Source organism: Protopterus annectens, chromosome 14.part0, assembly GCF_019279795.1.
Source record: "Protopterus annectens isolate FY-2018-M chromosome 14.part0, PAN1.0, whole genome shotgun sequence".
Lineage (NCBI taxonomy): Eukaryota > Metazoa > Chordata > Ceratodontiformes > Protopteridae > Protopterus > Protopterus annectens.
In genome coordinates this window covers 1,038,683,129-1,038,700,088 of record NC_056748.1, presented here as the reverse complement: position 1 = coordinate 1,038,700,088, position 16,960 = coordinate 1,038,683,129, and the positions used below count along the sequence as shown (strand labels likewise).

The following is a 16,960-nucleotide window of genomic DNA, read 5'->3' as shown; positions in this document are numbered from 1 at the left end:
TGGTCCTTGAATTTTCTGGTACACTTTGCGCAGCTCCAAAGGGATCTAATAACTGTGCTTTCAGAGACCTTAGCAGAAGCAGTGTCTGACGAGGTCCGGGATAAGGTCGCCTCCCAGCTTGTCACCCTAGAGTCGATCTCCAACTCCTCCAATCGATTTATTGCACATTCAGCCGAATGGACATCCAGGGCAGCAGGTACAGGCATTGCCATTAGGAGTCACGCCTGGATATGCCTATGTGACTTTGCAGACCCCTTCAAGTCTCCTTTATCAGTGCTCCTGTTAATGCTACTTTGTTATGTGACCCAAAAGTCAGAGACACATTAGTCAGGTGTGAGAAGGACGGAAAGACCCTTTCTGCTATGGGCGTCATTTTTCCACTGCTCAACGATCTTACTCCAGGAATCAGAGGAGTGGAAGGATGTGGTTCAGAAAGTCCCAAGGGCCTTTTCGGGACACACATGATGAGTACTTCTCCCAGGGCAGAAGGGGGAACTCTTCTGGAAGACGCCTTTCCCGTGGCAGTGGTGGCCCGTGTAACCAGGATTCCAGGGATTCTTTCTTTGGGCAACCTTACCAGCACTCCTAAACAGTGGCCCGATTGCTTACCTCTGGAAGCAGTCAGGGAAAGATTCTCTCTGCACCTTTCAGCTTGGCATCCAATAACTTCTGATACCTGGGTGCAGACAATAATTACCAGAGGGTGCCATATCCCCTTCAGTCTTTATCACAAGCTACAAAGAAGAATCCCCCATGTTCCACCCAGTCAGAGGATATAGCAGCACTAGAAATTCAAAGGCTGCTTCAAAAAAGAGTCATCCAAACAGTCCCACCAGACCAAATAGGATCCATATTTTACTCAAGATTTTTTTTTTAGTGCCAAAAAAGACAGGGGACTGGAGGCCAATCCTAGACTTCAGTGTACTGAGCAATATTTGTTCAACAGACAAAATTCTGGATGGTCACGGTTCAGACTATTCTTCCTTTTTGAGAGAAAGACTATTGGATGTGCTCTCTAGATCGTCAGGATGCGTATTACCATATAAAAATGGACAAACACTCCAGAAGATACCTGTGCTTCCAGCTAGGAGCCAGTCATTACCAGTTTCAAGCACTGCCCTTTGGTCTCACCACAGCCCCCAGGGTATTCAACAAATGCATGGCAGTGGTAGCAGTTCACTTAAGGCTGCAGGGATTACGTGTGTTATTATATATACGACTGGCTCCTCACCGCCCCCACAAGGCATCTGCTGCTTTCTGCCTTGGACTCCATTCTAAGGTTTGCAGAGTTCTTAGGCAACTCACTAAACAGGGAAAAGTCAAAATTATCCCCCACACAGGACATAGAATTCATCGGCACAAGACTAAACACACTCCTGCATGGCTGCTCTTCCTCTTCACAGATTGGTAAGGTTGAGGTCACAACTTCAAGTGATACTCTCTCAAGACACAGTTCCGACTCATCTAGTCTTACAGCTCCATGGGTCCATGGCAGCAACAATCACCCTAGTTCCTCTAACGAGGTACCACATGAGGTTGCTTCAATGGCTCCTGGCGTCACAGTGGTCACTTTTAATTCACCCAGTCAATCCGCATACTCAGCCGATGCAAGCAGGATTTATCTTGGTGGATGAAGCCAGGATAGAATTAATGGAGTCGCCCTCTCTGCCGGTCTCGGCCCAAGACCGTAGTGAGCACGGATGCATCCCTGATGTGGTGGTGGTGGGGGCATTTTCAATGAAAGACAGCCCAAGGCACTTGGTCCCTTCAAGAGGCCAATTTGCATATCAACATCCGAGAACTGAGGGCAGTGCTGTTAGCGTTGCAAGCATTCCAACCTGCCCTCCCTTCAGGGACAATTGCTATTCAGTCAGACATGTCAGTGGTCTGGTACATCAACAAACAGGGGGGAACCAGATCCTACCCTTTATGTCGGGAAGCCCTAAGAGTTTGGCAATGGTCAATCACCACCAACTGCTTTCTGATAGAAAATGCACATTCTGGGGAACTCCAACGTGATTGAGGACAAACTGAGCAGGTGCATTCTCTTGCCTCACAAGTGGTCTCTCAATCCCAGTGTAGCGACAAAGCTCTTTCGTCGATGGGGTCAGCCTTGCTGCAACCTCTTCACCTCTCCCTTAAAGCACAAATGCAGCAGCTACTTTGCCCTAGCCCCCCCCCCTTGGGGGGGGGGTCCCTGAGAGATATTTTTCTCCACAATTGGCCCCTGGGACTTCTTTATGCCTTCCCACCAATACCGCTTATTCCCATATTTATGAAGAAAACCCAATGGTTGAGAAGCAAAGTGATTCTCATTGCACCTTATTGGCCCATTAAGTCTGTTTTCCCTTTCACTGGCCTCACCTAGTTCACCATTGTAGATTATGGATCCAACTCCGGATCTGTTATCTCATTCTCAGGGCCTGGTCCACCCAACCTATAAAATTTCAAGCAAACGGCTTAGTTTCTCCACTTCCAGTAATTGCCAGGTGAAATAATTTATCTTCCCCAGTTCAAAAGATACTTCTGGCTTCTCATAAATCTTCCACCAGAAAACTTTATCTTAGTAAATGGAAGAGATTTGTGTTTTGGTCTGATGAAAAAGGTATCGATCCTTTCTCAGCCTCAATCGATAAGGTGTTGGAATACTTAACCACCTTATTTCGTTTGGGAGCCTCTATTTCTTCCATTAGAGTTAATTTAGCTGCTATTTCAAATTTCCACAGCAGATTCGATGACCACTGCTTGGTGTCTCACCGTCTATGCAAAACTTTTCTTAAGGGTTCTTTACATTTGAAACCGCCTTTCAAAGAGCCCATTGCACCTTGGAATTTAATATTGGTCTTGCAATGTTTGGTCCGTCAGCCTTTCGAGCCAGCAGCCACCTGTGATATCAAATTTTTATCTTGGAAGACTATTCCTAGTAGCCATCACTTCGGCCAGGAGAATTTCAGAGTTGCAGGCTCTGTGTGTTAAACACCTGTATATAATTTTTCACAAGGAGAGAGTATCACTCAGAACTAAGCCCTCCTTTCTACCTAAAGTAGTGTCAGATTCCAGTTTTAATCAGACCATAGATTTACCAGTCTTTTTCCCAAATTTCTCAAACAAGGGAGAGTATTGCTTGCATTTGTTGGATGTACATAGGCAATTAAGTTTTTATTTGGATAGAACAAAACCATTTTGAAAATCAGAACAACTGTTTTTATCTTTTTCAGGTACCAGACTGGGCAAACCAGATGTTCTTCATGTTTCACTGTTGCAGTCATCACACTTAGGTTATCTGCCTGCAGGTAGCCTTCAGTCAGCCCAAATACCAGAGTCTTGGGATTTCTGCATCGGATGCTGTCGCCTTTTCCATGACGTCAGGTCATCAGGGGTATAAAACATGCAGCCGACACCATTACATCAGTTTTTCTTGCTGAGAAGGAGCCCGAAGCAGCAGCAGTTCACAAGTGCCGGTCAGCCACTACCTGAAATTTTCGTTTTTTTTTTTCGAGTTTCAGACCTGAAGTCTTCTAAACCTATGTACCTCATTGGGGATTCTTTTTTTCTTGCTCTGACCAATGTCAGAAGAAAATTAATAATTGTCTTGCCTGTGGAAAGCAAATACCTCACAGAGATTTTCATTCTTACTGCGCCACCTGTTTTGGCCCAGACTATGACGTCCTTACCTGTCGGTTTTGTGCCTTGTTTAACGCCCGAACCATTCGTCGGGCTATTTTTGTAGCTAAAGTCTTTTGCTTTCGTTCTCCGTATTCTGAAATGGCGTTGATAAGCCATCCGACTATTGATCTTCAAAAAATGCGCAGACAGAAACAGACCGCATAGGTCTAAAACTGCCGACGACACTTCCATTAAGCTTGTCGCCAGTCCGCCGGTACTCAGTGAGTCACCTTTGCAGCCCCTGATGCCCGCTTCTGCAGATTCGCAGGCCTCTGCTGACACCCGTTCGGAGTCCAGTATGCCACGAGATGCTTCTTCGACTATGGAACTTGTGGATTTCTCTACCTTGGATGGGTCCGGAGCAGCTGTGCAGGCACTGGCTTCTGATGGTGTATTCCGACCTACAGATATTCATATTAAACCGACAACTTCATTTCCTGCTAAAACTACTGAGTTTCTCAGGCTCAGAGTTCACACTACACCTGGAAAACCGACGTCCAAAGCGCATGCTCATCCTCCCATGCCACAAAAACAAATGCTTAGAATGGCTGAAGCCCTTATTACTCTAATTAGAGGAAGCCAGCCTTCCCCTGCCAAAAGACAAAGAATTGAATTTCCTTCTGATTCTATAGACCAGGAGTCTGATGACTCTGACCCTTCTGATTATCAGGACATACCATTATCTACCTATGAGGATTCAGATGCAGAGGAATCCATTCCCTCTGGCTCCCCTCCAGAGGATTTCTTTTTTGGTGAAACCTTGCATACCTTAAGTGTGCATTTCCACTGGGAATGCCTGGACTATCCTCAGTCCAACAAGAGACTCAGGGAATTTTTAAATTTGCCTCAGCACCAGGCTCTAGCTATACCCCCTGTCCTGGATATTGTAGACGATGTCTTCTTGGAGTCCAGTCTTACTCCTGACACCTTACCACCAGCTCCTAGAAAACCTGACTGGTGCTACAGAGTACCTGATTCTCATAAATTTCTCTCTAAGAATCATACTACGGATCCAGAGATCATTTCCCAGGGACCTAAAGGCATTAAGGCCACTACAGCCAAAAACCCTACCCCTTCAGACAGGGATTCTAGAGCTTTAGAGAGATGGGGTAAGAAGGTATATACCTCTACAACTCTTGCCATCAGGGCTTTGAATTGCCAGTTTCACATGTTGAAGTACAAGCAACATTTTATGGAACTAATTAAACAAAAAATGGTGTTGCTTCCAGATTGTGCAGAAAATAAAGATTTACAAGAGTTAATGCATTTTGCAAATCAAGTCAGCAAACATACTTTGCAATGTGGGTTTGATACCTTAGAACCATCTTGCAGGGCTGCTGTCACTGGGTCTGTACTGAGAAGGCATGCTTGGCTAAAAGAACAAGTCTTGCCTGACCATGTCAAAGCAAAATTACTAGATGCTCCATTAAATCAGGAGTGTTTGTTTGGCACAAAAGCAGAAGTAGTTCTTAAAAAGATGGAAGAAAAAGCTAAATCTATTCAAACAGTCAAAGATTTCTTACAGGTGCAGCCACCTAGATTCAGTAGGCATCGGCCTTCAAAAAACTGGTCCTTTCCAGTCACCTCAGGCCTTCTCGGTCCAAATCCAGGGGAAACAGACCATCAAGACTACAGTCTGAGGGTATGCAGAGATCTAAACAGTGGAGTGTTTCTACCTCAAAACCAGTGAGTGGTAAGCCACCCCCTTATGGAAAAAGTTCACAATGACTTTCCAGTTATCCTTCCCAGCCATGCCCAAGTACTTGTGCCCCTAGGAGGAAAACTCGCCCTTCATGAAAAAAGCTGGATGTCCATTACTCAGGACTGATGGGTTCTAAACATTGTATCCCAGGGATACAGATTATACTTCCTCTCACTGTCAACACCAAGCGGATTGCCAGACCTTCCTCCAAACTAGTGGGCAGAGGATCAAAAGCAAGTACTTTCCCTTCTCCATCTCAGGGCTATTTACAAGAGTTAATGCATTTTGCAAATCAAGTCAGCAAACATACTTTGCAATGTGGGTTTGATACCTTAGAACCATCTTGCAGGGCTGCTGTCACTGGGTCTGTACTGAGAAGGCATGCTTGGCTAAAAGAACAAGTCTTGCCTGACCATGTCAAAGCAAAATTACTAGATGCTCCATTAAATCAGGAGTGTTTGTTTGGCACAAAAGCAGAAGTAGTTCTTAAAAAGATGGAAGAAAAAGCTAAATCTATTCAAACAGTCAAAGATTTCTTACAGGTGCAGCCACCTAGATTCAGTAGGCATCGGCCTTCAAAAAACTGGTCCTTTCCAGTCACCTCAGGCCTTCTCGGTCCAAATCCAGGGGAAACAGACCATCAAGACTACAGTCTGAGGGTATGCAGAGATCTAAACAGTGGAGTGTTTCTACCTCAAAACCAGTGAGTGGTAAGCCACCCCCTTATGGAAAAAGTTCACAATGACTTTCCAGTTATCCTTCCCAGCCATGCCCAAGTACTTGTGCCCCTAGGAGGAAAACTCGCCCTTCATGAAAAAAGCTGGATGTCCATTACTCAGGACTGATGGGTTCTAAACATTGTATCCCAGGGATACAGGTTATACTTCCTCTCACTGTCAACACCAAGCGGATTGCCAGACCTTCCTCCAAACTAGTGGGCAGAGGATCAAAAGCAAGTACTTTCCCTTCTCCATCTCAGGGCTATTCAACCTTTTCAGTAGAACAAAGGGGGCAGGGTTTCTACTCCAGACTGTTCCTGGTGCCCAGAAAAGAGAGCTCTTGGCACCCTATCTTGGATCAATCAATCCTTAACACCTTTCTGGTGGTCCCAAAACTCAAAATGCTTACACTGCAACGGCTTCTTCTTATGCTAGCCAAGCATGCCTGGTTAGTCACCCTAGACTTAAAAGAAGCTTATCTGTACATCCCCATAAGGGAGTCTTGCAGGAAACATCTACATTTCATGGCAGGCTCTATGCACTGTCAGTTCTCTGCACTTCCATTTGGCTTATCTACTGCACCCAGAGTATTCACAAAATGCCTGGCTGCAGCTATCGCATACTGCAGGCAGAGAAATATTCAAATCCATCAGTACTTGGATGATTGCCTGATTCAGGTCGACAGTCAGGAATTGCTACTTCAGCACCTGGCATTTGTAAAAAGGCTTCTAACTTCACTGGGATACACAATCAACGAAAAGAAATCAAAACTGGTACCCAGCCAACAAACTGTATTCCTGGGAGCAAGCTTGAACACAACTTCCCAGGTGGCATTCCTCACTCCAGAAAAGCAGGTCCATTTGACAAACTATTTCAAACTAATGTTCAACAAAACCCAGCTATCTGCAAGGAAAATACTGCAAGCCCTAGGGTACATGGCCTCATGCATTCTGCTAATTCCATATGCAAGACTGAATATGAGGAAACTTCAATGGTACTTAAAAAGTCTCTGGTGTCAGCATTCTTGTGACCTGGAAATGATGATTCCTATCATACCTTGTCTAAGGGCAGAGTTTCTTTGGTGTGCAGAAGCATGCAACCACAACAAAGGACTTCCTTTCACTCAACCCCTCGCTGCCCAAACCCTGACAACAGACGCATCAGATTATGCATGGGGGGCTCACATGGCAGGCAAATGCATTCAAAGCAAATGGAGCCCAGAACAAATTCCCCTGCATATCAATCAAAAAGAGATGCTAGCTGTACAAAATGCTCTGACAGTCTTCAAATACCTTATCCTTCCAGGACAGCTCCTGATAAAGACAGACAACACCACAGTTATGTGGTACATAAACAAGCAGGGCAGGACTCATTCTTACGCACTCTGCAGGTTAGCCATGGCTCTGTTGAACACAGCCTTGAGCATCCAAGTGCACCTACAAGCCCAATTCTTGCCAGGCAAGCAAAATTCACTGGCAGGCAACTTAAGCAGAAATCTATTGTACCCTCACGAGTGGAAACTGGAACCCAACTCATTTAAACTTCTAACCCGGAGGTGGGGAACTCCGGAGCTGGACCTTTTTGCCTCCCCCACCCAAAACCACCAATTGAACAAATTTTGCACCAGGAGCCCTCAGAGCAGAGACTGGAAGGTGGACACCCTATCCTTTACATGGGAAAACCTCTCAATTTATGCCTTTCCTCCTCTGCCCCTTCTCTCAAAAGTACTACTCAAGATCAAACAGGACAGGCCAAGGGCAATCCTTATTGCACCAGACTGGCCATGCCAGCACTGGTACCTTCTCCTACACAGTCTGACAGCAGTGCCACCCTGCCCCCTACATCAGACACCTTCCCTGCTGTCTCAGCAGGAGGGACAAATTTTGCATCCACAGCTGCACACCCTAAACCTTGCAGCCTGGCATATCCCATGAATACACCACCAGCATCCCTCAGCAAACAGGTGCTGGACGTCATCCTTGAGGCCAGAAGGCCTAGTTCTAGGAAATCTTGTGCTGAAAAGTGGAAAAGATAACACAGCTGTGCCCAACTTACCTCAAATCCTTGATTACCTAGCAGAGCAGCTCCACAGAGGCCTATCCTTCTCATCCATTAAGATTCATGCCTCTGCCATCTCAGCTCATTATAACAGAGTCTCCTCTCTTTTCTCACCCTCTCATCAAGCAGTTCCTGAGAGGAGCTAACAATTTAAAGCACCCTAGGAGTGCTCCCACCCTGGCCTGGGACCTTAATTTTGTACTGGAAAAGCTCACACTTCCCCCTTTTGAACCTGCTGCTTCAGCAGAGTTAAAATTCCTCTCTTGGAAAACAGCCTTACTTCTAGCTATTACTTCAGCAAGAAGAGTGTCTGAGTTACAGGCACTAATGGTGGTGGAGCCCTTCATTATTTTCCATGCTGACAGGGTTACCCACAGGACTAACCCTTCCTTTATGCCCAAGGTGGTATCCAGTGTGGCTTTAAACCATTCCATCCATTTGCTAACCTTTTTCCCTTATCCTCAGATTAGAGGGGAAAGGATCCTGCACTCCTTGGATGTGCAGAGACAGCTCAGGTTTACCTTGACAGGACCAAGCCTTTCGGAAAGTCTGACCAGCTATTAGTCAGCATTGCTACAGGGGCAGAGGGCAAGTCCATTTTGAAGCAGACAGTTTCCAAATGGATAGCACACTGCATTCATTTCTGCTACAAGCACCAGGGAAAACCTACCCCTCTGGGGATCAGAACTTATTCCACTAGAGCTACTTCAACCTCAACAGCATTTCTCAGGGGGGTCCTTACCAGGATGTCCTGGAAGCTGCAACCTGGAGTTCTGTACACACCTTCACCAAGCATTACCACTTACCTATTTTTTCTAAATCCAGAGCTGGATTTGCTACAGCATTTTTACAAGGCCTGCTAGCCAGCCTCAACACTTCTTGACTGCCTCTACCCTTCCTCAGCTTTGGGAATCAACCCAAGTGTGATGACTGCAACAGTGAAACATGAAGAACATAGTACAGTTGTGTACACTTACCGTAAATGTAGATGTTCGAGTGCATTCACTGTTGCAGTCCTGGTTTCCCTCCCTCCAGCCCCCTGGCTTTCTCTATCCTTTTTACCTATCCTCTTTATGGCCGTCTTTTATAGCAGGGGTATTTACTTTTTACTGGAGGTGTTCCACACTATGTAATAGCTTCCTATTTTGGTGCTCCTGACATATAGGGCAAGAAAAACTGATTTATTGGCGTTGGCTGCATGTTTTATACCCCTGATGACCTGACGTCATGGAAGAGGTGACAGCATCCGATGCAGAAATCCCAAGACTCTGGTGTTCTGGCCGACTGAGGGCTACCTGCAGGCAGATAACCCAAGTGTGATGACTTCTGCAGTGAATGCACTCAGACATCTACATTTATGGTAAGAGTGCACAACTTTACTTTTCAGAAGTTACTCTGTCAAAATGGTTGAGAGATTGCATTACTTTCGTTTATAGCCAGAGTAAGCTGGACTTGTCAAAAAAAGTAACGCACATTCTACCAGGTCTGTTTCCAGTTCAGTAGCCTTTCATTCCAGAGCTTCTCTGGATGACATATGTGCAGCCGCAACTTGGGCTACCCCATACCTTTATCACCCATTACAAATTGGATACGGTCTCCAGGGGAACAGCATCCTTTGGCTCTTTGGTGCTCAGGAATATCCTTCCCTAGGGCCTTCCAAGGTTTAAAGTAGCTAGGGACTCTGTTCCAGCAGTCAATAATGAATGCAGCTTGACAACATCAGATAAAGAAGTTATGTTCTTATCATAATGTTCCATCTGTGTTGTCGATCTTCATTCATTCTTGACATTCCACCCTCCTCCTATAGACTCCTGGAGGTTCGGAACTAGTCCTGGGATCCTAGTAGGGTTGTTGCTCAGACAAAGCTTCCATGTTTTTCTACTTCATGGGCAAGCTTGATCTGAGGGGAAGGGAAGAGAGGAAGTATGGGTAGCCTTGGGTTGAGAGTTTCTGGCTGGCGGGAGATTGTTAGAACGACCGAGTCGGTTCTCAGGATCGGAACCGGAACCCAACAGTCAAGAAAATGAAGATCGAGAACACAGATGGAACGTTATGGTTTAGAACATAACTTCTTTTTATGTATATTTTCTGTCCAAGGGATACTACCTAGAAGGTATTATGTCATCTTGAAAAATTTCAGGGCTTCATATCCTTTGGTATGAGTAATCCTTTTGTGTCTGCATGGTCCTAGCATTGCAGGAAGAAGTGTTAGTCCTTTGGCTGGATGTGTCTGATATGGGCTGTTCAGCCTTATTCCATAACAGCAGTATCTTTCTCAGCTCCATCTTGGGATCGCCTGAGCAGAATATCTGCTGTAACATTGGCTTTATACACATAGCAAGTATTATGTTTGGATGGCATCTCTAAAGTTGTGGTGGGTTGTGGAAGGGGAATTCTCAGTGACCTGTTTAACTGATATTTTCTACTTTCTATGTCAGCCTTCCTTATGACTTGCTGTTGAGCAGTTAATTGATCATTGAAGAAAATATATATATATATTTTTTGTTTCCCCGGCTGCCCTTTGTCCCTTTTGCTTCCCAGTTATTGAACCCCATTCTTGGCCATTTAATATGTTACTTCCCTTATGACTGGAAGAAAGCATCATCTGGGAGCTGCCATAATTAAGCAGCCATCATGGGTGGTTTGGGACTTTTTTAAGCCCTTCTGCCCCATGCACCCACCCAGTGCCAGCTCACGGGTGGAATGTGCAGTGGGAATCAGTGTTGCTCCTCCCTTCTCTTCCAAAGGGGTTGTCGTCAGCAGGACAGCCCTGTCCACACACTGGCTGTATCATGCAGTTGTTTCCCCTAGTCTCCACCAGGCAGGTCAGCCCGCATGCATGTGCCCCTGAGGACCCTCCTCCCCCGATGGGTGCAACCATTCTCCTTATCTGTGCCATCAAGTGCCAGAACGACTAATTAAACTGAGTTCACCTCGTCTTGGTCAAGGCTTTATCCATGTACTCCACTAGTGCAGACTGAAGAAAATATTTCTGAAACAGAAGTATATGCTAGGAATGCAAGCAGATTTGCTGCAACTCCAGATATGTGCTGGTTTCCCTATTAAGCAGGATGCCTGCACTACTTATTTCTTCTCCTAGGCTTGTGAAGTTCTTTGTTCTTTTTGGCAATTTGGTTGATTTTTTATGGTTTGGTGGGAGTAATATCTCTTTCCTGGTTCCTTTTTATTGCCATTTCATTGGCAGGAAAAAGCTTAGGAGGGGAAGAACTTCCATGCTGCTTTAGTGGTGCATTTCTTACAGTGATGACAGTGAAATGACCATTGGGTGGAGAAAACTATTAAAAAGTTGTGCAAAGAAGTGCATGCTATTTTTTTTTTTGGGGGGGGGGGTAATTTATTGTAGAAAATAGTGGTGAGAATCTTAAAGAGCTGGATTTGGCAGTAGTTCTGTGAGCAGGTTAATGTTTTGACATTGTAATTCAGTATCACCCAGAGGTTGCAGAGTTAAAGTTTTAACGTCTGTTGCCATTGCTAAAAAGCCAATGCCAGAAATCCAGAGGTACTGCCTCCCACAAGTAGTGCAGTGATTTGATACACATAGAAAGATCTGTAATGTGTCATACTTGTGTGCTTTTTTCCTTCTTTACTTGGCTCATCATCAGGCCTATTTTGTGTTTTTTTTTTTTTTTCAATTAAAAGGGATATGTTTAGTAAAATTAAGAATCACTTGAAAACGTTGGATATAGTTAATTGATTCTTTAATTTCTCACATGTTGGGTAGCTGCTTGAATACCTTATTTCTTGTAAGGCTCATATTCAGTCCTGTACTCTGGGGAGAAATCTGTTTATCTGCTGTCTAGGAATATAAGCTTCACCATTTCTGATAAATGTGTGTGTTTTGAGCAACAATCAATCTGTGTTAGGTTTTAAAAATGACATTTTTTTTTCTTTTGGGCCTATTCCAGATCTAGCCAGCAATCAGAGTGCAGATGGTCTGTTGGAAGACTGTGACTTGTTTGGACCTGCAAGGGATGATGTCCTGGCAATGGCTGTGAAGATGGCTAACGTTTTAGAAGAACCAGGACAAGACCTAGAAGCAGACTTCCCAAAAAGTAGGTAACAAGATTTCTCCTGTGTCTTGTAAGGCAATATGAAGGACTTCTGGTGGTAAAGTGCTCCTCTGGCCATATGTTAGTGGAGTGTGCTGGATTGGAAGTATTTTTCACATGAAAATTCATGGAAGGAATGAACAGTACCAGTGCTTGCGTATGCATAAACACCTTTACTACAGACATTTTGTTCTAAAACTTTTATATTTTGTGTAGCAGTTTTTGTGGAAAATGATATAGGTCTGTTAAGATACAAGCCAGAAAGGCTTGTATCTTAGAGGCTACATGTTACATTGCATAGCATTGTGGGTGAGGAATTACTGATGTCCTCCGGAAAATGTTTATAGGTCACTGAATGCTTGTACATGCCAGTATTTTATGTGCTGCTCCCGGCTCATTGGGAAGTGGCTACGGTGCAAATTTAGTTTAGTCGTCCAGTTTTTAAAAACCTTTATTGCATGTTTGATTATGATTTCACATTAGGGATTGGTAAAAACTGGTGACCGATTTATTCAGGCTGCATCTTTTGTGTAACTTTTAAACATTAGCTTGTGTCCTTTAACTGGATTATCTCTACTAACAGAGTCTTGTGATGTGAAGTCTTTAGGTTAGTGTAGGCTTACAGCAGCGATGATTTAACTGAAGTTTGTAACTGTAAAAGAGATTTATATTAAAAATATTTCCTCTTCTTGAGGTGTTAAAAATGTGCATTTTTATCAAGTAGCTGCCTAATGAGTTTTTATTTAGTCTTCATGTGGATTTAGTTAATGCATTTCATATTACGTTTCATGCAAGCTGTTAGGATTTTGGAAGTAGTATGGCAGGATGGTTATAATTATTGCCTGGGGGAAGAAGGCTGACTGTGCTGATTATTGGAATGTTGTTTGTAGAGGTGGCTATTTTCATTAGGGTAGTAGAGTACTTAAGGGATCATTGTACAAAGTCTGTTGGTGATTTCATTGTTTAGGTTTGGTGTAACTCATTGGTGGTTGACTATTTTTATGAATTTTTATGAAGGCAGAACAGTTTTATATTAATTGTTCTGGAAGATGTGCCTACAGAAGAACTTTGATGCTTTAACATGAGTGGTCTGTACCTGTATGTTGTGGTTTTATGCCATGCAGTGTGATTTAATGGCATGCAGTCCAAGATGAAGCTGTACTTTTGAGGGAATAATAACTGAAACTGCATGTATACTTGGTAACAGAACATTTGAAAGTACAGTACATAAGAATGTAGTGCATCTTGAGATGACTGGTTAGCTCTTTGCACATGTAGTGCTTTTATTGCTTCTGACTCGCACCTGTAACACAAGCCCTGTAATACAGTCTTCCTACCACATCTACAAGCCTGTGTGAGCACTGCCTAATGAAAAAATGTACCTCAGCTGGTAAGCTGTTAAAATGCACAATCTTGCTTCCTAACTTTTGATTGTGCATGTTTAAGTGCATGCAAAAAAAAAAAAAAAAAATCAGCTGCCATTTGAAAAGGAAAAAAAAAATCATTTTTTAAATTACATTTGAATAACACATCTAGTTGGTCTTCCAATGCTCAAGTCTGCTTCTTTAAGCAAGTGGATAATAGTTCAACAAAAATATGTTTTCACAGAAATTTGCTGCAGCCTTCTTCCTGCTCAAGCTCTATGCTTCTGGCCATTACATTTGAAGTTATACAAATTTCGTACAAGAACAAACAACTGACCAGTGAGATAGCAAGGCATTTGTGCATCTTCAAACAGAAATGTACTGAATCACTCACTTGATTCCAGTTTTGGCTTCATGTTTCCACGATGGTGCAGCGGTAGCATTGTTGCCTCATAGCAAGAGGTTCTCCCGTTTGATTCTCGGCTGGAGTGCGGGGAGTGCCTTCTGTGTGGAGTCTGCATGTCCTCCCCGCGGTTGGATGGGCGTTCGAAAGACATGCGTAAATGGGCGTGCCTTCATTGAAGGTTGAACGTCGAGCTGGCACCTCGGCGTTCATGAAAATCTACTGCCAATCATTAGCGGACCGGAGTTCCACTGTGGCGACCCATATCCGGAAAAGCCGAAAGACAACAACTGCAAGATACTATGCTTTGAATGAAGTCAATTGCTTTGGTGAAATAGTGCTTGTAGGTTACAGGCAGGATAGCGATTATAATTTCCTGCTTAGGAGTCATAAGGCAGTTTGGCACAAGTATGCAAATTAAAAAGAAAGGTTAACTTCAAGATTTTTAAGGGGAGACAAGAACTTGAGGTTATTCTAGTTAGTAAACAGAATAATACAGGAAGCAGAGTAGGATCAAATGTCAGTTAGTTGACTGAAGTGGGTATGTTTGCTGGTGGGGCAGGCATTCTAGGTTAAAAATGCCTGTAATATCCACAGGGAAAGCGTACATTGGGGCAGTAGATATTTTTGTTACATTTGTTAACTTGGTAAATCTACTGGACTCAAATTGGTCCATTTTCATCAGTGAGTACTTCTTTTTCTTCTTTTTCTTTCGGCTTTTCCCGGTTAGGGGTCGCCACAGCGGATCACCTGTCTGCTCATGATTGGCAGTGAAGTTTTACAGTGTCAAGTTGCCAGCCCGGCGCCCAACCTTCCACAGAAGGCACACACAACACAAACACTCACACCTAAGGCCAATTTAGAGTGTCCAATCCACCTGCAGCATGTCTTTGGGATGTGGGAGGAAACTGGAGCACCCGGAGAAAACCCACGCAACCACAGGGAGGACATGTAGACTCCGCACAGAAGACACCTCAGCCAAGAATCGAACCGGAGAACCTCTTGCTGTGAGGTGACAATGCTAACCACTGCACCACCATGGCTGCCCTAGTGAGTACTACCCTACTAAATAAATATTAAAACATATAGTTGTAACAGTAAAATAGTAAATCTGTTGGTAAGTTATAGAGGGTAGAAGTACTGCTGACAAAAAAGATAACTTTTTTTTCAGTTTTCGGTGTAGTTGTTCTTTAAAAGCAGTTATCACTTCAGAATGCAAGACAGTCCTTGTTGTGATAACCTATTCCTGTTATTTTTGAAGGCATTGAGTGATTCACCTTTAGAGAATTCAGAAAGGAGGGGTTTTGAAAGACTCTTCACACATCAAGTGAAGGAGTTCTATGAGGTTTGCAGCAGTTCATATGAAGCTGCAGTGGGTGTTGGCTGGAAGAACTTCATTATGAAGAATGAAAAGTGCAGGCAGAGCCTCATGTCTTATTCTCACCCTGTTCCTCATGGGTAGACTGGAAGGGTTTAGTTCTGTATTACAAAATTATTGGCTGTCTGGGAGAAGTCTGTGCCAGTAGGTGAAGTCAAATAAAATTACATGACCTTCTGCAGCATGTATTTGTAAACTTTATAAGCATAGTAGCATTCCTGAGGTGAGAATGGTAGAAATATACCCAGTGCTTTAGCTGAGGACAGACGTGCGTCAGCGTGTTTTTTGGTAGTGTAATCCATGATTATGTTAGCTGCAGTAACTCCAGCCAGGCAATGATTGTCATAATTAAGTCCAAATGATTCTGTTTTTTTTTTCTATAGTTCCTACTGCTACATAGTTGTCATTTATGAAATAACTCCTCTAGTACTGCTATAAACAACTACATAGGGAGCTTCTACTTTTTTTCAAGTCATTACTTCCGTACGTCCATCCAATTACAAATGGTGTTCAAGTCTAATCGGAATAAACAGGTGTGCTCTGGGTATTTTACAGCCTGCGACAAAGTCATTGAAAACAGTGGACTAAAACTGGATCTCTGCAGCAGTGCAGCCTGGCAGCTGACGCCATTACCTCATTCTTTCTTGCCATGCGGTGCCCAAAGCAGAAGCAGATTGTAAGACTGTTTCTGTCCCACCTTAAAAGCCTAGGCTCAGGACTCTGCAAGAGCCATAATGAAAAGCTTTGTGTCAAGACCCAAAAGATTTAGCAGCCTTGGACGTCTGAGAGTAGTCAGGAACCTGCCAAAAACTTTCAGATTGTTGCTTAAGAAGCTCTGAATAACGCACCAATAAAAAGATTTAGATAAAAATCAGCTATTAAATGCAACAATCACTTTGTTAGTGATTTAAAGATGTTTTCTGATCACATATGTAAGTATGTGAGCAGAAATGTGGGGGTGGGGGAAGGGGCAAAAGCCAGCCAAGCTCATCTGTTTGGGGGCTGTTCTCGGCCACTTTGAAGGCAGGAGGCTACAAGAGGCAAATGAATGATCACTGGGTCAGAGGGAATGGATTGTGCTTGGGGAAAGAAACTGGCTGAAGATGTATTTGGAATTTGTGCTTCTCTTGGTTGAAAGTAGCCCAGCAGGTCCATGTAACAGCACTAGATACAATCTTAGTCTGGCAGGCAGTGTATGAAAACGAAGAACAGTTTATATGGTCTCTTCTGAAGGATTTTTGATATAGTTTGTTGAGGGGGATTAGTATGTGTGAAATGGAAACCGCTTCACAGTCATAGATGGTGTTTCTTCTCTGAAGGTACACATTCCACTGGGGCAGTATACATTTGCATTTTGTACCCAAAGATCTTAATAGAATTTCCTGTTTTTTTTTTTTTTGTTGCAAACTGCAGTAGGGAAACTAAACTAGGACTTCTCATATACTGGTAACAAATTTATCATTTTAGAAGGCTTTTCTTGCAGTCTGGCACTACATCCATTTTTATGCCTGGGGATTATTTATCCATTGCTTGCAAGGCTAGGAAGAAGCTGTATCCAGAATGCTTGGGCACTAAGTCCTCCTGAGGCCAGAAACAAAAG

At 43.6% G+C, this 16,960-nt stretch overlaps 1 protein-coding gene across 2 annotated transcripts in view; it reads left to right on the top strand.

The window, feature by feature from the left end:
• The window catches only part of ZMYM3 (zinc finger MYM-type containing 3), a 3,891,108-nt gene that overhangs the window by 2,794,077 nt on the left and 1,080,071 nt on the right, over positions 1 to 16,960 (top strand). For both annotated transcript variants that reach the window (XM_044056844.1, XM_044056843.1), the window contains exon 18: positions 12,072 to 12,218. In XM_044056844.1, coding sequence (XP_043912779.1) covers positions 12,072 to 12,218 — 147 coding nt within the window. The remainder of the gene's footprint in view (positions 1 to 12,071; positions 12,219 to 16,960) is intronic.